Source organism: Scyliorhinus canicula, chromosome 6 (assembly GCF_902713615.1).
Source record: "Scyliorhinus canicula chromosome 6, sScyCan1.1, whole genome shotgun sequence".
NCBI lineage: Eukaryota > Metazoa > Chordata > Chondrichthyes > Carcharhiniformes > Scyliorhinidae > Scyliorhinus > Scyliorhinus canicula.
In genome coordinates this window covers 59,964,559-59,989,752 of record NC_052151.1, presented here as the reverse complement: position 1 = coordinate 59,989,752, position 25,194 = coordinate 59,964,559, and the positions used below count along the sequence as shown (strand labels likewise).

Here is a 25,194-nt window from a genome sequence, read left to right as displayed (position 1 = left end):
TTTCAGAGTAAGGCTTTGGAGGTGACATTGAAAATCGAGACCTAGTAACAGGGCAGCGCAGAGTGGGGAAGGATGTAGAGCTGGAAGTCGCTGTACTCTATGCCCTGAACGGTGAGGATCGCGACGCAGTACCCCCGGATTTGCACGGAATGGGATCCGGAGGCCAGGGAGATTTTCTGGGTGACGTGGAGTACTGGGAGGGAGCAGCGCCTTACCGTAGCCGGGTGGATGAAACTCTCTGTGCTCCCGGAGTCAAAGAGGCAGGACGTCTCGTGCCCGTTGATCTTTACCGTTGTCGTAGCGATCGCAAGGTTGCGGGGCCGAGACTGATCCAGGGTGATGGAGACAAGCTGCGGAAGATGTTGGGAGGTCCCGGGCTGATCAGCGGTGGCGGAGGCATCAGCGGGCCACGAACGGCCAGGCGAGCAGGGGCCCTGAAGCACGGTCCAAGATGGCGGCACCCACGGGCGCACAATTACGAGGAGAGGTTGAGTAGACTGGGACTGTACTCGTTGGAATTTAGAAGGATGAGGGGGGATCTTATAGAAACATTTAAAATTATGAAGGGAATAGATAGGATAGATGCAGGCAGGTTGTTTCCACTGGCGGGTGAAAGCAGAACTAGGGGGCACAGCCTCAAAATAAGGGGAAGTAGATTTAGGACTGAGTTTAGGAGGAACTTCTTCACCCAAAGGGTTGTGAATCTATGGAATTCCTTGCCCAGTGAAGCAGTTGAGGCTCCTTCATTGAATGTTTTAAAGATAAAGATAGATAGTTTTTTGAAGAATAAAGGGATTAAGGGTTATGGTGTTCAGGCCGGAAAGTGGAGCTGAGTCCACAAAAGATCAGCCATAATCTCATTGAATGGGGAAGCAGGCTCGAGGGGCCAGATGGTCTACTCCTGCTCCTAGTTTTTATGTTCTTATAAGAAATACATGACCTCATCCTCACCAACCTGCCTGCTGCTGATGCATCTGTCCATGACAATATCAGTAGAAGTGACCACCGCAAAGTCCTTGTGGAGACAAAGTCCTGTCTTCACATTGAGGATACTCTCCATAATGTTGTATGGCATTACCACCGTGCTAAATGGGATAGACTTCAATCAGGTCTAGAAACTCAAGACTGGGCATCCATGAGGTGCTGTGGGCCATCAGCAGCAGCAGAATTGTATTGAACCATAATCTGCAACCTCATCATCTTGCATATCCCCCACTCCACCATTATCATCAAGCCAGGGGATCAATTTCAATGAAGAATGCAGGAGAGCATGGCCAGGAGCAACACCAGATATGCCGAAAAATGAGGGGCTGGATTATCCATTTCTGAGACTTGACTCCAGCAGAGCATGTGTGGACTTTCACGACAGAAAAATCGGTGCGAAGCCCTCACCGATTCCAGTACCGGTGAGGGGTTAGCACTGGTGCCGCGTGAAATTCCCGTGCATCACACCGAAAATGGACTGAGAATGGAACCCCTGGCCATGCATGCACACGGCTGATGACCTGCACTGGCCGTGTGCGAACCCTAACCCGCCAACCGCGATCCCACAGCCCACCACTGGCTACGCCCCACCAGTCCCCCCAGCCCTAGCAGAAGCCCCCCCCCCCGGCCAGCAGCACGGATCCCAGCCTGGTGTGGCGGTGCTGGACACGGCCCGCAGCCAGCACGCCGGGTTCCCGATCGCTTGGGACCACAAAGGCTATGGGCCCTGACAGTATTCCAGCCATAGTACTGAAGACTTACTCCAGAACTTGCCACACCCCTAGCCAAGCTGTTCCAGTACAGTTACAACACTGGCATTTACCCAGCAATGTGGAAAGTTGCCCAGGGTCCCGTACACAAGAAATCGGACAAATTCAACACAGTCAATTACCACCCTATCGGTCTACTCTCCATCATCAGCAAAGTGATGGAAGGAATCAACAGTGCTATCAAGCGGCGCTTACTCAGCAATAATCTGCTCAACGATGCTCAGTTTGGGTTCTGCCAGGGTCACTCAGCTCCACTCAGCCTTGGTTCAAACATGGACAAAAGAGCTGATTGCCAGAGGTGAGGTGAGAGTGACTGCCTTTGACATCAAGGCAGCATTTGACCAAGTATGGCATCAAGGAGCCATAGCTAATTTGGAGTCAATGGTAATCAGGGGGGAAACTGTCCGCTGGTTGGAGTCATGTCTCGCAGAAAGGAAAATGGTTGTGGTGGTTGGAGGTCAATCATCTCAACTCCAGGACATCACTGCTGGAGTTCTTCAGGGTCATGTCCTAGGCCCAGCCATCATCAGCTGCTCCGTCAATGACCTCCCTTCCATTATAAGGTTAGAAGTGGGGATGTTTGCAGATGACAGCACAATGTTCAGCACCATTCACGACTCCTCGAATAAATGCAGCAAGACCTGGACAATATCCAGGCTTGGGCTGACAAGTGGCAAGTAACATTCCTGCCACGCAAGTGCCAGACGATGATCATCTCCTACAAGAGAGGATCTAACAATTCAATGGCGTTACCATCGCTGACTCCCCCACAATCACCATTGGGGGTTACCATTGATCAGAAACTGAACTGGACTAGCCATATTAATACTGTGGTTACCAGGGCAGGTCAAAGGCTAGGAATCATACGGTGAGTAATTCATCTCCTGACTCCCCAAAGCCTGTCCACCATCGACAAGGCACAAGTCAAAAATGTAATGGTATACTCTCCACTTGCCTGGATGAGTGCAGCTCCAACAACATTCAAGAAGCTCAGCACCATCCAGGCCAAAGCAACCAACTTGATTGTTACCGTTTCCGCAAACATTGAAACCGTCCACCACTGATGAACAGTAGACGAACAGTGGCAGCCGTTTGTACCATCCACAAGATGCATTGCAGTAACTCACCAAGGTTGCCTGGACAACACCTTCCAAACCCACGACAACTATCATCGAGAAGAACAAGAGCAGCAGATAACTGGGAACCCCACCACCTTGAGGTTCCCCTCCAAGTCACTCACCACCCTGAGTTGGAAATGTATATCGCCATTCCTTCACTGTTGCTGGGGCAACATCCTGGAACTCTATCACTAACAGCACAGTGGGTGTACCTATACATCAGGGACTGCAGTGCTTCAAGAAGGCAACTCACCACCACCGTCTGAAGGGCAATTAGGGATGGGCAATAAATGCTGGCCTAACCAGCGATGCCAACGTACCGTAAATGAATTTAAAATGTTATTATTTTAAAACGGCTCAAAACAAGGTGTGTGTCTGTGGGGTGGTGGATGAGATCCGTATCGCTGCGGTGGTGGACGAGGTGCATGTCACTGTGATGGTGGACGAGGTGTGTGTCATAATATACATCCATGTATATGATGGAGTGCAGACAGGCAGTGATTGACGCACAGGATGACCAGTGAGCACACAGAACACAGCAGCCAATCACCAGGCAGGACACAACCACTATAAAGCCAGAGGGCACCAGTTTTCCCACCCTCTCGGGATACAGCCTTTGAGACAGACAGAGCTCGTGAGCAGCAGCTAGAACAAGCACCGTGTGGTAGTAAGATAGTCTGGTCAGGTTAGCCTCAGGTCTCCAGTTAAGTCAGCATAGTGTCAATCCACAGTTAAGCATGTATTATAGTTAGTTGTTCAATAAAATTGTGTTGCATCTCTTCAAGTTTTGGAAGCCTGTCTCTCTCTACACTGCATCAAATGCAGTCCACATAGACCCAGCTTACCCAACACATCAGTGTGTGCCTGTGCAATGGTGGACGAGTGTGTGTCTGTGCGATGGTGGATGAGGTGTGTGTCTCTGCGATGGTGGACGAGGTATGTGTCTGTGCGGTGGTGGAAGAGATGTGTGTCTGTGCGGTGGCGGACGAGGTGTGTGTCTGTATGATGGTGGAAGAGGTGTGTGTCTGTGCGGTGGTGGAAGAGGTGTGTGTCTGTGCGGTGGTGGAAGAGATGTGTGTCTGTGCGGTGGTGGAAGAGATGTGTGTCTGTGCGGTGGTGGACGAGGTGTATGTCTGTGGGATGGTGGGCGAGGTGTGTGTCTGTGTGATGGTGGAAGAGGTGTGTGTCTGTGCGGTGGTGGGCGAGGTGTATGTCTGTGCGGTGGTGGAAGAGATGTGTGTCTGTGCGGTGGTGGACGAGGTGTGTGTCTGTGCAATGGTGGACGAGGTGTGTGTCTGTGCGGTGGTGAACAAGGTGTATGTCTGTGGGATGGTGGACGATGTGTGTGCCTGTGTGGTGGTGGACCAGTTGAGTGACTGTATGATGGTGGACAAGGTGAGTGTCTGTGCGATGGTGGGCTAGGTATGTGTCTGTGCGGTGGGGGTCGAGGTGTGTGTCTGTGCGATGGTGGACGATGTGTGTGTCTGTGCAGTGGTAGATGAGGTGTGTGTCTGTGCGATGGTGGACGAGGTGTGTGTGTCTCCGTGATGGTGGATGAGGTGTGTGTCTCCGTGATGGTGGATGAGGTGTGTGTCTCTGTGATGGTGGATGTTTCCCGACTGTGGAAGCACGGGCCATTGTCGCTGATGACGGTGTTTGGGATGCCATGCCGTGAGAATGTCTCTTTACAGGCTTTGATGACGGTCCGTGAGGTGAGGTCTGGCAGCTTCAGCACCTCAGGATAGTTCGAAAAGTAATCGATGATTAAGATATAGTCGCGACCATTCGCTTGGATTAGGTCAATGCCAATTTTGGACCACGGAGACGTCTCTCGGTCATGTGTTTGGAGTGTCTCCTTGCTCTGCACTGGTTGGAACCTCTGATAGGTTTTGCAGTTTAGGACCATATCCGTGATGTCCTGGTTGATGCTTGCCGGGCCAGTAGTCAGCTTGCCGGGCCCTGCATCTGCTCTTTCCTGCATCTTACACTTTTTCTACGCCCAGGTGTCCCTCATGAATCTGCCACAGCAACATGCTCTGGAGGCGTAGCGGGGTGACTATCCTGTCCAGCTTGAGCAGGATGCCGTCGATCAGCGTCAGGTCGTCCTTGACGTTGTAGAATTGAGGGCATTGCCCTTTCTGCCAGCCATTGCTGAGGTTGTGGATGACTCGCTGCAACAGGGGGTCTTTGGCCGTCTCTTCTCCGATGAGAACGATCTTCTCATCTGTTGCCGGGAGAGCGCTTGCACACAGTTGTACCTGCAATTCAATGTACTGGATGATCTCCAGTGGTTTACTGGGTGAGTTGACGGAGTGGGACAATGCATCGGCAAAGATGAGCTACTTGCCAGGTGTGTACACCAAATTAAAATCATACCTCCGGAGTTTGAGCAGAATTCTCTGTAAACGAGGCGTCCTGTCATTCAGGTCCTTTTTGGTGATGTGGACCAGAGGCCTATGATCCATCTCAACAGTAAATGTTGGCAAGCCGTAGACATAACTTTGGAATTTGAGGATGCCGGTGAGAAGACCTAAACACTCCTTCTCAATCTGCGCATATCTGATCTCAGTGGGTGTCATTGCCCGTGACGCGTATGCTACAGGTACCCAGGATGACGTGTCGTCTCTTTGAAGCAACACCGCCCCAATGCCATCCTGACTCGCATCTGTGGCTATCTTGGTCTCTCGGTCTGGGTCAAAGAATGCAAGGACGGGTGCAGTGGTGAGCTTGGCTGTCAGCTCCAGCCTGTTCGGTGCTCGCTTTCCACTCAAAGGCGGTTGATTTTATCACCAGGTTGCGTAGGGCCGTGGTGTGTGTGGCCAAATTTGGGATGAGCTTGCCAAGGAAATTGACCATTCCCAGGAAGCGCAGTACTGCCTTCTTGTCCTCGGGGACGCCCATTGCTTCGATGGCTTTAATTTTGTCTGTGTCCGAGCGCACACCGTGTTGCAAAAGCTGATCGCCCAGGAACTTCAGCGTGGATGTCCCAGAACAGCACTTGGACCTGTTTAGCTTGAGGCCATGTTCATGTATGCGTCGGAATACCTTCTTGAGTCACGATACATGTTCCTCTGGGGTTGTGGACCAGATTATGATATCGTCAACGTAGGCACGAACCCCTTCTATTCCCTCCATCATCTGTTCCATGATGCGATGGAAAATGTCTGATGCTGAGATGATGCCAAATGGCATTCGGTTGTAGCAGAACCTGCCATAAGGCGTGTTGCAGGTGCAGAGCCTTCTGCTGGATTCTTCAAGTTGGATTTGCCAAAATCCTTGGGATGTGTCCAATTTTGTGAAGAAGCGCGCGTGTGCCATCTCACTCGTGATGTCTTCCCTCTTCGGGATGGGTTAATGTTCCCGTATAATGCTTTTGTTTAGATACTTGGGGTCAATGCAGATGCGTAGGTCCCCCGAAGGCTTCTTTACGCACACATCGAGCTGACCTAGTCGGTTGGTTCAGTGACATTGGAGATGATGCCTTTTTGTTGTAGACGCGTGAGCTCTGCCTTCAGGCGCTCTCTCAGTGGAGCAGGGACATGTCGTGGTGCGTGGACCACTGGCTTGGCATCAGGCCGCAATAGAATCTTGTACTCATACGGCAGCGTGCCCATCCCGCTAAATACATCTGGGTACTGGGTTAGGATGCCGTCGATGCTTGCCTGAAGATCCGTATGGGACGGCGTCGTGGTGTAGACCGTTTGAATGAGGTTTAGTTGCTTGCAGGTGTGCGCACCTAGCAGGGACGCCCTATCTGGTTTAACAATCTCGAAGCGTAAGCTTGCTTGTGTGTGTCGGCTGGACACCTGCAGATGGCAGGACCCCAGTACCTTGATTCCATTTCCATTGTAGTCCAGGAGTTTGCAGGCAGCTGGAAGGATTGTGAGGGGCTTCTTCATTCTCTTGAAGTCCACCTGCGAAATCAGGTTGGCGGAGGCACCTGTGTCCAGTTTGAACTGGACGGGGCAGTGGTTGACCTTCATCACTGCATGCCATTCGTCCTCGGAATCTGCGGCCAGGATTGATTGGACTCGTGATGTGGCCGGCGTGGCATATTCGCACTTCGTAAGTGTTGTCCAGGTATTCATCATCTGGATCCATCGCACTGCCTGGATCAGAGTCATGCATTCAGTGTTACACACTTCTGATGCACCGCTGTCGGAATTGGCTGGCTACTGACTGGTGGTGCAGATCTGCACAGGGCTGCATAGTGGTTTGGTTTCCCAGTTTAAACAATGTTTGCCTCTTGCAGGGCAGTTTTTTAAAAAGTGGGTGGTGCTGCAGTTCGCACATGTCATCATGACGCTCAGTGCGTCGTTGCGCATGCGCGGTGCGGTTCTCTGACGTCTGCAGCTGCGCAGTGCGATTTTCAGCCGCTTCATGTTCCCGATCGCATTGCGCATGTGTCGGGCCCCAGGAAGACCGTGCGAAATGGCCGCTTTCGTCAATGTGGAGGCACTGCATCCGGGAGATGGCCTGAACACTCTCCACCTCATGGGAGGCTTGTTTTTCACACTCTGCCGTTTTGTACTGTGAATAGCGATTTTTAGAGTCTTCATGCACTGTACATGTTTCAATCGCGACTGGCAGGGTCATGTGCTTGATTTTCAACAATTGCTCTCACAGAGGATCAGAGTGGACTCCAAAAACGATTTGGTCTCTGATCATGGAGTCAGTGATATCACCAAAGTTGCAGGATTGCGATAGCAGTCTAAGTTTAGTTAGATAGGAGTTGAAGGATTTGTCTTTACCTTGCAACCTCTGCTTGAAGATGTCGCGCTCAAAGATTTTGTTGGTGTCTACCTCACAGTGGTTGTCGAATTTGTCCAAGATGGTTTAGTACTTCGTTTTTTCCTGCCCTTCAGAAAAATGAAAGGAGTTGAAGATCTCTATCGCATGGCCACCCGCAGTGGTGAGCAGAAGAGCTATCCTCCGAGCATCGGTCGCGCCATTGAGGTCGGATGCTTCCACGTATAGTTGAAATTTCTGCTTGAATGATCGGCAGTTGGCACTAAGAATGACGGTGGTGCTGAGCTGATGAGGAGCCTGAATCTTGTCCATCGTATCTGTATTCAGTAGCTGGTTGTCACGGATCTTGCTGAGTTGAACTAAACAGATTGAACAGTCACTCCTGGTATCATGTTGTGTTCTGCTGCTTCGGATAACAGAGGCTGCTACTTGATGCAGTTTTAACTAAAGGATGCTCCAGACTCTGAAAGTAGTTCAACGTGTTTATTGAACTATTAACACAGTTCTCAAATGAGTTCGACTCTCTGCTAATCTAACTGTAGTAACTCAGTCTAACTGTACCAGCTTGCTCTAAGCCACGTGCTGGAGTGTGATGCTGCTGATCAACCCTGTCTAACTTTCTAGATGTCTGTCTGTGGAAAGAGGCAGGGTGTGAGTGCCTCATCCCTTTTATAGTGTTTATGTCATGCCCCCTTGTGGTGATGCCACCTCTGAGTGTCCTGACTGCCCATTGATTGTGACCTATTCTGAGTGTTCATTGGTTGGATGTTTGCATATCATGACAGTTGACGAGGTGTATGTCTGTGCGGTGGTGGACGAGGTGTATGTCTGTGCGGTGGTGGACGAGGTGTGTGTCTGTGCGGTGGTGGACGAGGTGTGTGTCTGTGCGGTGGTGGAAGAGGTGTGTGTCTGTGCGGTGGTGGACGAGGTGTGTGTCTGTGCGGTGGTGGATGAGGTGTATGTCTGTGCGGTGGTGGATGAGGTGTGTGTCTGTGCGGTGGTGGACGAGGTGTATGTCTGTGCGGTGGTGGACGAGGTGTGTGTCTGTGCGGTGGTGGACGAGGTGTGTGTCTGTGCGGTGGTGGACGAGGTGTATGTCTGTGCGGTGGTGGACGAGGTGTATGTCTGTGCGGTGGTGGACGAGGTGTATGTCTGTGCGGTGGTGGACGAGGTGTATGTCTGTGCGGTGGTGGACGAGGTGTATGTCTGTGCGGTGGTGGACGAGGTGTATGTCTGTGCGGTGGTGGACGAGGTGTATGTCTGTGCGGTGGTGGACGAGGTGTATGTCTGTGCGGTGGTGGACGAGGTGTATGTCTGTGCGGTGGTGGACGAGGTGTGTGTCTGTGCGGTGGTGGATGAGGTGTATGTCTTTGCGGTGGTGGACGAGGTGTATGTCTGTGCGGTGGTGGGCGAGGTGTATGTCTGTGCGGTGGTGGACGAGGTGTGTGTCTGTGCGGTGGTGGACGAGGTGTGTGTCTGTGCGGTGGTGGACGAGGTGTATGTCTGTGCGGTGGTGGACGAGGTGTGTGTCTGTGCGGTGGTGGACGAGGTGGTGTGTCTGTGCGGTGGTGGACGAGGTGTATGTCTGTGCGGTGGTGGACGAGGTGTGTGTCTGGTGCGTGGTGGACGAGGTGTATGTCTTTGCAGTGGGTGGACGAGGTGTGTGTCTGTGCGGTGGTGGGCGAGGTGTATGTCTGTGCGGTGGTGGACGAGGTGTATGTCTGTGCGGTGGTGGACGAGGTGTGTGTCTGTGCGGTGGTGGACGAGGTGTGTGTCTGTGCGGTGGTGGACGAGGTGTATGTCTGTGCGGTGGTGGATGAGGTGTGTGTCTGTGCGGTGGTGGATGAGGTGTGTGTCTGTGCGGTGGTGGGCGAGGTGTATGTCTGTGCGGTGGTGGTTGAGGTGTGTGTCTGCGGTGGTGGACGAGGTGTATGTCTGTGCGGTGGTGGACGAGGTGTGTGTCTGTGCGGTGGTGGACGAGGTGTATGTCTGTGCGGTGGTGGATGAGGTGTGTGTCTGTGCGGTGGTGGATGAGGTGTATGTCTGTGCGGTGGTGGACGAGGTGTATGTCTGTGCGGTGGTGGATGAGGTGTGTGTCTGTGCGGTGGTGGATGAGGTGTATGTCTGTGCGGTGGTGGACGAGGTGTATGTCTGTGCGGTGGTGGATGAGGTGTATGTCTGTGCGGTGGTGGACGAGGTGTATGTCTGTGCGGTGGTGGATGAGGTGTGTGTCTGTGCGGTGGTGGATGAGGTGTGTGTCTGTGCGGTGGTGGATGAGGTGTATGTCTGTGCGGTGGTGGATGAGGTGTGTGTCTGTGCGGTGGTGGATGAGGTGTATGTCTGTGCGGTGGTGGACGAGGTTTATGTCTGTGCGGTGGTGGATGAGGTGTATGTCTGTGCGGTGGTGGATGAGGTGTGTGTCTGTGCGGTGGTGGACGAGGTGTGTGTCTGCGGTGGTGGATGAGGTGTGTGTCTGTGCGGTGGTGGATGAGGTGTATGTCTGTGCGGTGGTGGACGAGGTGTGTGTCTGCGGTGGTGGATGAGGTGTGTGTCTGTGCGGTGGTGGACGAGGTGTGTGTCTGTGCGGTGGTGGACGAGGTGTGTGTCTGTGCGGTGGTGGACGAGGTGTATGTCTGTGCGGTGGTGGATGAGGTATATGTCTGTGCGGTGGTGGATGAGGTGTGTGTCTGTGCGGTGGTGGACGAGGTGTATGTCTGTGCGGTGGTGGACGAGGTGTGTGTCTGTGCGGTGGTGGATGAGGTGTGTGTCTGTGCGGTGGTGGACGAGGTGTATGTCTGTGCGGTGGTGGATGAGGTGTATGTCTGTGCGGTGGTGGATGAGGTGTATGTCTGTGCGGTGGTGGAAGAGATGTGTGTCTGTGCGGTGGTGGATGAGGTGTGTGTCTGTGCGGTGGTGGATGAGGTGTGTGTCTGCGGTGGTGGACGAGGTGCATGTCTGTGCGGTGGTGGACGAGGTGTGTGTCTGCGGTGGTGGACGAGGTGTGTGTCTGTGCGGTGGTGGACGAGGTGTGTGTCTGCGGTGGTGGACGAGGTGTGTGTCTGTGCGGTGGTGGACGAGGTGTGTGTCTGCGGTGGTGGATGAGGTGTGTGTCTGTGCGGTGGTGGATGAGGTGTGTGTCTGCGGTGGTGGATGAGGTGTATGTCTGTGCGGTGGTGGATGAGGTGTATGTCTGTGTGTTGGTGGATGAGGTGTGTGTCGGCGGTGGTGGACGAGGTGTGTGTCTGCGGTGGTGGACGAGGTGCATGTCTGTGCGGTGTTGGATGAGGTGTATGTCTGTGCGGTGGTGGATGAGGTGTGTCTGCGGTGGTGGGCGAGGTGTGTGTCAGCGGTGGTGGACGAGGTGTACGTCTGTGTGGTGGTGGGCGTGATGTGTGTCTCTGTGGTGGTGACGGTGCCAGTGGCAGAAGTGCCGAGAAGTCTGTCTTGTCCCCGGGTGTTTCCTCCAGGTCCCGACTCATCAGATGAATCTTGGTGATGTGGCTGTGGGTGGGGGATGCCAGATGGCCCCCTCCCCTTATGGCCTGGTGATCCTGGAAGACAAAAGACAAGAGACATGGTTAGTGGGTGAGGGTGGTGGGGATTGATGGTGTGCAGGTGATGGAGTTTTAGGGGTTTGGGGGGATGTGGTTGCGGGCGAGGGTAGAACATCTGTTCCAGGATGTTCCGTTCCTGTCTCCGGCTAATGGGATTTCCCATTGTGGTGACCCCATGCTGCCGGGAATTCCGCAGACGAGGGTGCGCTGCTGGCGGAATGGGGAACCCGCCAGCAGAGAATTCACCTGTCTGTTCTCCCATCGGAGGAGATTGTTGCTGATTTATGTTCCTTCTGGGAGCGCAAATCAGTGTCCCAGGAATGCAGCTTTTTACATACGAGGAATAGATAGGATTCTCTCAGGAATTCAGCCGCCCACCCCCATCACGCAAATCAGCCGCCCCCCCCCTCACCGTAAATCAGCAGCCGCCCACCCCCGCACTGCAAATCATCCGCCCACCCCCCACACAGCAAATCAGCGCCGCCCACCCCCACCTGCAAATCAGCTGCCCCCACCCCCCCGTCACCGCATATCAGCCGCCCACCCCCCACACCAAACAGCCGCCCACCCCCCCACAGCAAATCAGCCGCCCACCCCCCACACCGCATATCAGCCGCCCACCCCCCACACAGCAAATCAGCCGCCTACCCCCCGCACCGCAAATCAGCCGCCCACCCCCCCCACCGCAAATCAGCCGCCCACCCCCCGCACCGCAAATCAGCCGCCCACCCACCCCCCCCCACACTGCAAATCAGCCGCCCACCCACACCCCCACATGCAAATCAAGGCCCACCCCCCACCCATACACATCAGCCCCCCACCCCCCACACAGCAAATCAGCCGCCCACCCCCCACACCGCAAATCAGCCGCCCACCCCCCACACTGCAAATCAGGCGCCCACCACCCGCACCGCAAATCAGCCGCCCACCCCCCGCAATGCAAATCAGCCGCCCACCAACCCCCCACACTGCAAATCAGCTGCCCACCCCCCGCACCGCACCTCAGCCGCCCACCCCCCCTCACTGCAAATCAGCCGCCCCACCCCCCCGCACCGCACATCAGCCGCCCACCCCCCTCACTGCAATCAGCCGCTCGCCCCCCTCACCGCAAATCAGCCGCCCACCCCCCGCACCGCAAATCAGCCGCCCGCCCCCCTCACCGCAAATCAGCCGCCCACCCCCGCACCGCAAATCAGCCGCCCGCCCCCCGCACTGCAAATCAGCCGCCCACCCCCCGCACCGCAAATCAGCCACCCACCCCCCGCACTGCAAATCAGGCGCCCACCACCCGCACCGCAAATCAGCCGCCCACCCCCCGCACCGCACATCAGCCGCCCACCCCCCTCACTGCAAATCAGCCGCCCGCCTCCTTCACTGCAAATCAGCCGCCCACCCCCGCACCGCAAATCAGCCGCCCACCCCCCGCACCGCAAATCAGCCGCCCACCCCCCGCACCGCAAATCAGCCGCCCACCCCCCATCACCGCAAATCAGCGCCCCCCCCCCCTCACCGTTAAATCAGCCGCCCCACCCCCTCACCGTAAATCAGCCGCCCACCCCCGCACTGCAAATCAGCCGCCCACCCCCCCCACACAGCAAATCAGCCGCCCACCCCCACACTGCAAATCAGCTGCCCACCCCCCGCACCGCATATCAGCCGCCCACCCCCCCCCACACAGCAAATCAGCCGCCCACCCCCCCCACACAATAATCAGCCGCCCACCCCCCACACCGCATATCAGCCGCCCACCCCCCCGCACCGCAAATCAGCCTCCTACCCCCCACACAGCAAATCAGCCGCCTACCCCCCGCACCGCAAATCAGCCGCCCACCCCCCACACCGCAAATCAGCCGCCCACCCACCCCCCCCCACTGCAAATCAGCCGCCCACCCACACCCCCACACTGCAATCAGAGGCCCCACCCCCCGCACCGCATATCAGACGCCCACCCCCCCACACAGCAAATCAGCCGCTACCCCCCGCCACCGCCAAATCAGCCGCCCACCCCCCCACACCGCAAATCAGCCGCCCACCCCCACACGCAAATCAGCCGCCCACCCACCCCACACTGCAACTCAGCCGCCCACCACCCGCACCGCAAATCAGCCGCCACCCCCCACACCGCAAAATCAGCCGCCCACCCCCCCGCACCGCACATCAGCCGCCCCACCCCCCACACCGCAAATCAGCCGCCCACCCTCCGCACGCAAATCAGCCGCCCACCCCCCCGCACGCATATCAGCCGCCACCCCCCACACAGCAAATCAGCCGCCCTACCCCCCGCCACCGCAAATCAGTCCGCCCACCCCACCGCACCGCAAATCAGCCGCCCACCCCCCACCACCGCAAATCAGCCGCCCCCCCCACACTGCAAATCAGCCGCCCACCACCCGCACCGCAAATCAGCCGCCCCACCCCCCCACACCGCAAATCAGCCGCCCACCCCCCACACTGCAAATCAGGCGCCCACCACCCGCACCGCAAATCAGCCGCCCACCCCCCGCACTGCAAATCAGCCGCCCACCCCCTGCACCGCAAATCAGCCGCCCACCCCCCGCACTGCAAATCAGCCGCCCACCCCCCGCACTGCAAATCAGCCGCCCACCCACCCCCCACACTGCAAATCAGCCGCCCACCCCCCGCACCGCACATCAGCCGCCCACCCCCCTCACTGCAAATCAGCCGCCCACCCCCTTCACTGCAAATCAGCCGCCCACCCCTTCACTGCAAATCAGCCGCCCACCCCCGCACCGCAAATCAGCCGCCCCACCCCCCGCACCGCAAATCATTGTAAGGATTGAAAAGGTTCATCCTTACCCTGCAGACGCTGTTGAAAGACGTAGCGTTTAAAACTTTTGTTGACTTCGATGTCACAGTGATTGTCGAATTTGAGAAGGACTGTTTTGAACTTGGACTTGTCCTCACCTTCAGCGAATGTGAGGGAGTTAAAAATGTGGATGGCGTGGTCCTTGGCCGTGGAGAGAAAGAGAGCAATCTTTCTGGCATCTGAGGCGGCTTCAAGGTCGGTGGCTTCGAGGTACAGCTGAAACTTCTGCTTAAATATCATCCAGTTGGCACCGAGGTTGCTGGTGATGCGGAGCGGCGGGGGAGGGCGGACGCTGTCCATTCTACCAGATGGCTGATCGCTCGTCAAAGGCAGACTATCTCATGATAGCTCCATCAAACTCTAACATCACGCACTGGTACCATGATGTGTTGGGTATGCTGGGTCTGCGAGGGCTGCGTTTACCATAGCAGTGAGAGAGACAGGCTTCCAACACTTGGAGAAGTACAACTCTATTTTATTTAACTATGAGCTGTTAAACATACTTGCACTGTGAGTTGACACTATATTAAGTTGACTGGAGACCTGAGGCTAACCTGACCAGACTATCCTGCTAGCACATGCTAGATGTTCGTGTTGCTGATCACAGGCTCTGGCTGTCTCAGAGGCTGCATCCCAAGAGAGCGGGAAAACTAGTGCCCTCTGGCTTTATAGTGGCCGTGTCCTGTCTGGTGATTGGCTGCTGTGTTCTGTGTGTTGATTGGTCATTCAGTGTGTCAGTCAGTGTCTGTCTATGCACCATCATATACTGTGTGTATATTATGACACTGACCATGTTTTCACCAGTGTTAGGGTTCAACCCTCAAAGCTTTCTCATTCAAAGCTGTCCTCTTATCAACGTCAGCCGTACTGCCTGCCCAGATGAAAAAATAGTTTCTCAACTTGATTAAGTTGATTAACCCATTGATTAACGGTGTTCGCTCCATCATTCCCACATAGAGTGCGGAAGCAAATGGAACACACTAAAAGAAACTATCTACAATACCACACTCAACACTTGGGAAGCAAGAGCAGGAAAATGCTGACAGGTTTAAAGCTAACATCACTGTGATGGAAATTAACATGAAAGCCAAGCGATCCGCCCTCATAAATTACGAGTGAGATCCGAGCCTGAAGAAGTGGAATGATCTAAGCTGCCAAAGTAAACGCCAATATACCGTTAGGCAGCAACTTGGTTACAACTTGCCAGAATAACTAGATGTCCTTCGACACGGAGAGTATGAGAGGCATGCATGAAGGTATCAAAATGGCAACAGACACATCAGCAAAGAAAATGGCTCAATTGAAAATAAAGGCAGGGAATTTCATCACTGACTTTTATTCGTTCAGGGATATGGGCGTCGCCGGCTGGGCCAGCATTTAGTGCCTATCCCTGACTGCTCTTGAGCTGCGTGACTTACTCGGCTATTTCAGAGAACATTTGAGTCAACCACAATGGTATGGGTTTGGAGTCATGTGTAGGCCAGGCCAGGTAAAGATGGCAGACTTCCTTGTCGTAATATACACATCAGTATATAATGGTGCAGACACACACTGACTGACGCACTGCAAGACCAATCAACACACACAGCACAGCAGCCAATCAACAGATAGGGCGCGCTCACTATAAAGCCAGAGGACACTAGTTTTCCCGCTCATTCGGGATGTAGCCTCTGAGAAGGACAGAGCTCGCAGCTTGTAGCACAGATCTTCACCATGTGCTAACAGTTTAGGCTGGTCAGGGTAGGCATAGGTCTTCAGTTAATCTAACATAGTGTCGACCCACAGTGAAAGTATGTTCAACAGTTCCTAGCTTAATAAAATAGTGTTGTACTATTTCAAATGTTGGTAGCCTGTCTGTGGTACTGCTGAGGAAAACGCAGTCTCCACAGATCCAGAGTACCCAACACATCATTCCTTTCCTAAAGAACATTATTGAACCAGATGGGTTTTTGCGACAATCGACAATGGTTTCAGTCATCATTAGACTTTTAATTCTAGATTTTGTAATTGAATTCAATTTCACCATCTGTTGTGGTGGGATTCAAACCCAGGTCCCCAGAGCATTACCTCGGATCTCTGGATTACAATATCACTGTGCCACCATCTCAAGAAAGTCCTGGCCTATATATTGCCATAATCTCATCAAGACATTCACCATGTGAGAGGATGTGGTCACTTTAAGCAGCTGGGGAAAAAAATAGTTGCTTGCCAAAGCTGCTCAGTGTGATCTCCTCTTTCCATGTTAGCACACTGGGTAAGGTGTACCATGATGAGGACAACATTGGAACTCCTTGAGATCTGAAATTGGAGCAAACTGACACCCTTTGACATATTCTCTCTGCTGCTGTCATTTGCCTCCAGGTCATCTACAGAAGGTACATGCATACTAGAACTGACAGCAGTTCTAGCTTGCTCATCTGAGATGAAAGGCAAAGGTGCACAAGTGCTTATCAGGGAGTTACTCTCTGCTGACAATGCCACACGAACATTCCATACTCAAGAACATATGTAATGGCAAATAGACAGACTTTCTCATGCCTGTAAAGAATTTGGTTTGACCATTAGCACCAGGAAGCCAAATGCCACAGTCCAGGATGTTTCCATACCATCATCTATCGGCATTGACAATGTGATGCTGGAGGTTGTTGATTGCTTCACCATCGCCAGCAATCTGTCACTTGATGCTGAAATCAACAAACACATCGCAAAAGCTGCAGCTGTTATGTCCAAGTTGAGTAAGAGATTGGGGAAAAGCAGAAAATGACTGAGAACATCAGTCTATGGGCCTGCCAAGCTTATATTACCAACACACTCCTCAACAGTGGAGACACCTGAACAACAGATGCTAGGCTGGCGAAGAGGCTGAACAGTTTCCACCTTCACTTCTCAGGAATATCCTTGGCGTCTCTTGGCAAGACAAAGTCACCAACTCAGAGGTCCTAGAGTGTGCTAATTCCTTCAGCATACACACATTGCTAAGCCAATGATGTCTACACTGGCTCTGCCACATTCACATGATAGATGACAGCCATATTCTCAAAAACCTTCTGAATGGTGAACTGACCAGGGCGCGATTCTCCCAAAATATTGTGAAGTTAATTTGTGGCGGGTTTTTCAGGGAGTTTCCCGCCGGCTCTGTCGGCAAGTTCCCCACCTCCATTCAATGGCACTTTTTTGGGCCCTGGTGAGTTTCTCACTTATTTAGCCCACACGTAGAGGGCGGGATTCTCCGTCCTGCCACAGCCGTTTTCCGGTGCAGCACACCCCCGCCGACAACGGTATCCTCCTTCCTGGCAGCCGACCAATGGGCTTCACATTGTGAGAACCCTCACTCTGTCGGGAAATCCGTGGGCATGAGTGCGCTGCCACGAAGCGGAGGATCCCGCCGACTGAGAATCCCGCTCAGAAATAGTTTTAGCACTGAGGAGCTGAATTCAGAGCTCGGGCTGCCGTTTTGAAAGGGTGCCACGATTTCTAAGTGAGCTTGTGGATCCCAGTGGCTTTTACAACGTCAGGACATCCCAAAGTGCTTTACAACCAATGAAATGAGCCTGGAATGTATTCTCAGCTGTAATGTAGGCAATGCAGCAACATTTGCATGCAGCAAAGTAACACAAAGAACAATGTGATAATGAACAAATGATGTGTTTTTGTGATGCTAAGAGACAAATATTGGTCAGGACATGGGGATAACCTGCTGCTGCTCTTCAAACTAATTGCATAGGATCTTTTAGATCCACCTGAGAGTACAAATGGCTCATTGGTTTAATGTCTTCATCCAAAGAAGGTCTCTCTTACAATGCAGCACTCCCTCAGTACTGCATGGAGTGCCAGCCTAGATTGCAGCACTCAGATCCTGGAGTGGAACTTTAATCCACAACCTGTTGCTGCTGAGACAAGAATGCTACCAACTGAACAATGATAATAATACACATTGCTAAAAAAGGAATCTGGTGGGTGCTTTGGCAAGGGGCGGGGGGGGGGGGGGGGGCAGGTGTGGGGGGGGGGGGTTGCAATTGAATGGTCGTCTTTCATCTGGATTCCCGCCCACCTTCACCAGGTAGCATTTTACACTGGGGTGGGAAGGGCCTCAGACGAAGAAATCCTTCCTTGCCCCAATTGTTATCACGGAGAATACGCCAGAACACTTTTGCCCACCCCATGCCTCCATTTCTCTTGAAAAGGTCTCCATGCCTCGGCATGTTCCCTTTTTTGCCGAAGAGATAGGTCCATGTGTATGAACATATGTACATTCTAGCAAGTGTAAGTGAGGCACATTGCAAACTTGGGCTAATATTTCTAAATTGGTTGTTAGTGTACTTCTTAGCACACCCAGGGCTGTTCAGGAAGTGTTGCCCAATCATGGAATCACATCTAACATTAGACATTATGTTAGAGAGTTTTTCAGATACGGTCTGCCTATTGCAAGCAGTCGAATACATATACACCCATGCCTCTACATTAATGGGTATCACTTCAATTTTATGCACTAAGGTTAGATATGCTTACTTAGTTTGGACTTTAAATGACCACATACTGTCTGTTGGTGCAGAGTGTCGATTGAACCCATTGTGTCCGTCAATGAGTTTGAGATGGGTTGGAATTTACAACAAAGAGTCTATTTTAGAGCAAAGTCTACTTACAAAGCATAGTCTATTTGGTGCACACCACAGCAAAAAGTTTACAGTGGCTATTTACAGTAGCTACAAACTACAGCAAACAGAACTCATAACTGAATTAGGGGGATTATATCTCATAAAAACAGGGTGATTTCTCCAGCAAGTGAGTGGAAAATAATTACATAAGTGGAAGAAAGATCGTTACATATAAATGGTATGCATCATATCAATTCTAGTCACTTACAGCAGCACCAGCCCCTGGTGTGATTGACAGGAGAATTACTCAATCATTTCCATTCAGGCCAGGCATAGTGGTGTGCATTATATGCTGCCATAGTGGCAAACAAATGCTTGATATTTTCAAATGAAGCACCTCTCTGTTGTTTTAACAGACATGTACAGCAGATCTAAAAAAAAACTTAATAGAGCCAAGTAAAAGAATGTATTATTTTACAAAGTCCAATAGCAATCAATGTCAATCATTTAAAAGGTTATGCTAATATGTTTACATATTTGTTCAGTAATTTCTATTTTTCTTTGTCCTAGATTTTTCCCACCTATAGCCTGTTGGAAAGAAACGGCCCACACGTTTCCCACGTTGAAAGCTATGAAGTCTCTACTAGAAGCTCTTTCGGATACGACTTTCCGAACAATCACGACTGATCTCCTTTATATTGCATCCAATGAAGTGCAGTATGATGACACTAAAGTAGATCTCAACATGACAAAACTTGGTTATGTCACTCAGAATCTGCACTCGTCCCTGGGAAAAGGCAATGCTTATCTGGAAAAAATGACAGCGGGGGAGGAGCTTTTATCCAATGCTAACCTTTATGATTCAATGAATGCTACTAATTACCTGTACAACCAATCAATTATGAATGATGAGTCGACAATACGTTGGAGAAAATTTCATGGACATGGAATGCTTATGATTTTAACTCCAAGTCAACAGATGGCTGTCGCTGTATTGGCTTTGACTTTGGGGACATTCACAGTACAGAGAATGTATTGATTCTATGTGTTATAATTCGATCTCGCAGTCTCAGATACAAACCATCTTACCACTTTATAGGCAGCCTGGCAGTGGCCGACCTCCTGGGCAGTGTGATCTTTGTGTATAGTTTGTGGACTTCCACGTATTCCAGAGGAAAGACAGCCCCAATGTCTTCCTGTTCAATTAGGTGGTGTTACACGCCTCCTTCACAGCTTCAGGGGCAGCCTCTTCCTCACAGCCATTGATAGATACATCTCTATACACAAACCCCTTGCCTATAAGAGGATTGTCACACGGCCAAAAGCATGGTCGCTTTCACGGTTATGTGGACCATATCAATTTATAATTGCCGTGCTGCCTCTGTTGGGCTGGAACTGTAAAAAACTGAACTCTGTCTGCTCGGACATCTTTCCTCTCATTGACGAGACTTATCTAATGTTCTGGATTGGTGTGACAAGCATTTTGCTGCTTTTCATCATTTATGCCTATGTGTACATTTTATGGAAAGCACATGTTCACGCTGTCCGCATGATCCAACGCGGCACCCAGAAGAGTATATTGTACAGGTGACTGAGGGCGGCAAAGTGCAAACCGTGCGTCTCGATCAAACACGCATGGACATCCGGCTGGCCAAGACGCTTGTCCTTATTCTTGTGGTCCTCATCATCTGCTGGGGACCTCTCCTAGCCATCATGGTGTGCGACGTCTTTGGGAAAATGAACAAGCTCGTAAAGACGATCTTTGCCTTTTGCAGTATGCTGTGCTTACTCAATTCAACAGTTAATCCTATTATCTACGCTTTGAGGAGCAAGATCTGAGGCATGCTTTCCGTAGCATGTTCTGCTCCTGCAAGGGGGCATCAGCTCAGCCGCTGGAAAACAGCCTGGAGTCGGACTGCCAACAGAAACAGGGGAACCACCCCTGGCACCATGCAAACAGCTGCCAGGACCTGCATCAAAAGCACTGTAAAAGTAGCTCAAGTGGCCATCTCAGTCTCCACAGAGACATCAGCTGAGGCAGTCTGAGTATAAGAATCTGATGATTCGCACTGACAATAATTCTTTAATGGTTAAATCGCATTCCTCTAAAGATCATTTCAAAAGAACTTAGGCAGCACTTCTAACATTTTGCCATGACATCACTCGCACTAGCTTTGGATATACAGCAAAGCCAACTTAGAAACTGCACCCATCCAACTGGCTCATGCACGTCAAACTAGAACCAAGCTTTTGATTAATAACTTGGTTTGCACTGTAAGAGTGAAACAGAATATGTATGGGAATACCACAGATATCACTAAAATAACATTCTCAAGGACCATCCGTAAGCCATCTGGAAATGAGGATGCCCTTTTAAGAATGTCCAAGAAGTTAATGTCTGTCACATGTACAATAATGATGCAGGTACTTCTAGGACGTTCAAGGGAACCCACTTTATACTTCATGATTGATGCCACCTCTGTGTTGCTGTTTGTCCGCCCTAGTCCTGGTGATGTATTTGGCTGGTTTGCTCATATTTAGATAGGACTGGACCAAATTTTGGCCACGGCTATAGCTTCCTAATTGCAACTGGTCAGAACAAAGCAACATATGAGAACACATAACCACATAGTGGGCTATTGTGCATGCTGATCATAAGAGCCAACTGATTAATTGACTCATCATTGATATGATCAATGGTGCATCCCCTGTTGGATTATATTTGAACTTACAAATTAATGATCTGCTATTATAATGAAATAACTTATTGATTGTCTACCAGCAGCTAAGCTTAACTTTTTATTCTTTCTTCGTCATGTGGCAGATATCGACCTGATCGATTCCTTTTAATACGTAACGGTGCTTGTTGTGGGTGTATATAAGCTTTACACTAAACTTGACATAACCTTAATTGCCAGCTCCGTTAGCTTTTAAATATTGGATTAAGCTACTCATTAAAAAAAAAAATGATCTGTGAACTAGCAGTGTCATTGGGCCATTTAGTAAACCAGTTCACTTCTTGCTGGTTGTGCAGGTTGATTTGTAATCTGCATTTAGATGCCTTGGCACTGGGGATAAAGATTTCTGTCTGGCAACAATCAGCAAGAGCAATTTGAAAGTAAATAAAGGTGCAATTATGGAATATTTTAATAACACCAAAATATCCTACTGATGGTTAAATTTGACTTTTCTATCCAACCCTGATTGTTGGAATAATTACTCGGGTGGTTTTGAATTCAGAAGCACAGATCATTTTTCAAAACTCCCTAAAGCTGTAGTTTTCAAAATAATATTGGACAGATGGGCTGAGAAATTGGGCTCTTTTGGTGCTTGTTTTTTGGGTAACCTGAGTGCTCTTACGCTCCAAAACGATGTCCACACACCTGTGCACACCTGTGGGACGAATTAAGCTACATGATGCAAGCAGCCAAACATCACAGAAGTATGGAGAGCAGGAAGATATCAGAGCTAAACATCGTGCAATGCTGACTTGATGCCAGCAAAGGTATTATGAAATTTTGACCCAGCTAGCTGTCAGGTCAAAACCCTACAACATCTAAACATATGTTCAACAGCAGGAAAGACCCATCCCATCCCCACCACAACCACCAGCACTATTTAAATGGATTTGTCAACTACTTACAGGTTAGATGCTGGTTAATCTCTTTGGTTGTTGCTATGATTCTATAAGTATTTGGTGCTTTCTATAGATTGTTTCATTTTGGAACAGTCTCTGGGGAGTAGTGTGACAGGTGCAGCATGACGTTGCTGACTTCAAGGCTTCTGCACAAACCAACTGTGTGCACTCATAGACATTCCCTTGGAATACAGCATGACTTGGAGAATGAGGGGAAGCCATACAGAGCAAGGCAAGCTGCTGGAAGAAGGAGGAGGAGAAGAAATGAGCAATTCTCATTAAGCTTAGCAAGGAACAGGGTGTGTGATATCTGTGCTTCAGTAAGAATGTCCTTATTGAAATCTAACCGCATGTTGCAATCTTTGTTAGCAGGGACAATTGTCGAGTGTCTGTGAATTTAACTATGGTAATGAACTTTTAAATGCCTGCCTCCTTCCAGGCTGGGATTGTAAACATTTGAACACCCTCCCAGTTTGTAATTCACTATTACACAAAGGAGTCCCTGAGACTCTGCGCAATGAGAGTTAAACTACTATTTATTCTATCTTTCCCAAGAGAAACTGACAAGGTGAGAACATATCTTCATATGATTTCAGGGTTCCCCATGGTGCAGTATGCCATTGACTGCAGACACATCACTTGTCAGCATCGCAAGGAAAACTCTTGCCCTATACTGGTACTGAGAAGGGATTCCACACCCTTGTGTGTGACAATAGACAATAAATCATGTAGATCGATGTCCATACCCTGGTAGCAGTCATGATGCTATCATTTTGCAGAAATCTGCTGTGCCAGCTGCGTTTGAACCATAATAGCAAATCAAACAGTGGCTACTAAACAGAGAAGAGCGATCCACTGACTTGATGTCTGATGACTCTGGTGAATGACCCATGCACATATTTGCAGCATTGCATCTAAAGAAAGCCCCGCTGCCATATGCAGTGTGATTGAGCAGGTCACTGGGTGCTTCAGCTATGTTTCTGCTGCCTGGATAGCTCTGTCAGTGAGTGGTTTGCCTGATGCGGGCTGCTATGGTTGAATAGCTGACAGTGTGCAAGCTGTGGTGTGTGGTTTGCGCCAGTGCTAAGTGTGTGAGAATGAGCAAGAACATAGAATTGTTGGGTATGTGTTTTGATTGATAATATTGTAGGTTGGTGACCTCCCTGACTATGTTCTCCCATCGACTTCAGAGCATGTGACTTCCAGTGCAGCTTCTGAAAACCCTTGGAGCTCACTATGTCCATTTCTCCTCCATTATCCATTTCTTTCCAGGTCAGATTCTGGTCAATCGTGACTCTCAGCACCTGTTCCTACCAAATGTACCTCTCCCTTCAGAATCGCAGGATAGCTTTAAGCTAACTTTTAAACGATGTGAGGTCACTCACAGTATTGGCCCCCTTGCTGACATATTTAACTAATGAACAGAGCAGTTAGCCTGGCTGAAGCAGAGATTGTGTTAAAAGATCGGGCAGTGCGCAGTTGAGGTTCAGCCTGCATTGCACTCAATGGGTGGGTGTTAATCACACAATGGAATCCACGCACCCATTTTCAGTGCTATTCAATTTAGCCCCAATGTGTCAGCGGTTGCTACACTGTGACTTGGTACACACAAGTGGCCAACAAAGTTGATTCTTTCCATTCTCCACTCTCATTCCTAATGATGACACACAAATGATTATTGGGCTTATTGAATTGTTCCATTCTGTTGAAGGATGAATGGGACACATCGACCAGTTTCATAATAGTAAGTACACTGGAGATTATCATTTGGACATATTAACAGATTATAATTTGCCTCGTTTGTATGATACTTTTCTGCCCAATATCTTTACTCCAGCATTAGTAAATTTATCTCACATGGCTCATTGCTTCTGTTAATGATGAATGCATACAAATGCGTCAAAAATTCATATGTTAATATACAAAATAAGTTCCAGGCTAATGTGTCTTTTTGACACCATACACAGGATCTCAAGGAACTCATAGCTGAAAAATGATGTTGATACTCATGGAATGATGTTGCCATGTGAATTGGTTTACACAAGCCAAAGGGGGACTTTATTAAGGTAGGCTCCATACTCATCTGAAACTTTAGTGTTTTATTAAGGTAGGCTACATATTCATCTGAAACTTTAGTGTTGGATCCCAACAGCTGTTGCTTTACAAAGATCAAGATCAGCCTTTGTTTTGACTTTGGAAGGTCCCTCACAACTGCAAACTATAACACAATTAGTTCATGGTGCCAATTAGCAATTCTGGAAAGTGTGAAAATAGATACGTCCCCTGGGCCGGATGGGATTTATCCTAGGATTCTCTGGAAGCTAGGGAGGAGTAAATTCTATGATTCTATGATTGCCGAGCCTTTGGCTTTGATCTTTATGTTGTCATTGTCTACAGGAATAGTGCCAGAAAACTGGAGGATAGCAAATGTTGTTCCCTTGTTCAAGAAGGGGAGTAGAGACAACGTTGGTATCTATAGACCAGTGAGCCTTACTTCTGTTGTGGGCAAAGTCTTGGAAAGGATTTTAAGAGATAGGATTTATAATCATCTGGAAAGGAATAATTTGATTAGAGATAGTCACATGGTTTTGTGAAGGATAGGTCGTGCCTCACAAACCTTATTGAGTTCTTTGAGAAGGTGACCAAACAGGTGGACGAGGGTAAAGCAGTTGATGTGGTGTATATGGATTTCTGTAAAGCGTTTGATAAGGTTCCCCATGGTAGGCTATTGCAGAAACACAGATGCATAGGATTGAGAGTGATGTAGCGCTTGGATCAGAAATTGGCTAGCTGTAAGAAGACAGAGGGTGGTGGTTGATGGGAAATGTTCAGCCTGGAGTTCAATTACTAGTGGTGTACTACACCAATGGGGCCATTGCTGTTTGTCATTTTTATAAATGACCTGGGGGAGGGTATAGATGGATGTGAGTAAATTTGCAGATGACACTAAAGTCGGTGGA

The 25,194-nt window shown here is 50.4% G+C and overlaps 1 protein-coding gene across 1 annotated transcript in view; it reads left to right on the top strand.

Moving 5' to 3' along the window:
- cnr1 (cannabinoid receptor 1) overlaps positions 1-24,585 on the top strand; it is a 41,714-nt gene extending 17,129 nt beyond the window's left edge. Inside the window, 7 exon segments of the mRNA XM_038799335.1 lie at positions 19,168-19,619; positions 19,622-19,741; positions 19,744-19,797; positions 19,800-20,171; positions 20,174-20,425; positions 20,428-20,537; positions 20,539-24,585. Of these exon segments, the coding sequence (XP_038655263.1) occupies positions 19,229-19,619; positions 19,622-19,741; positions 19,744-19,797; positions 19,800-20,171; positions 20,174-20,425; positions 20,428-20,537; positions 20,539-20,643 (1,404 nt within the window). The 5' untranslated portion in view covers positions 19,168-19,228 and the 3' untranslated portion in view covers positions 20,644-24,585.
- Positions 24,586-25,194: the final 609 nt, after the last annotated feature.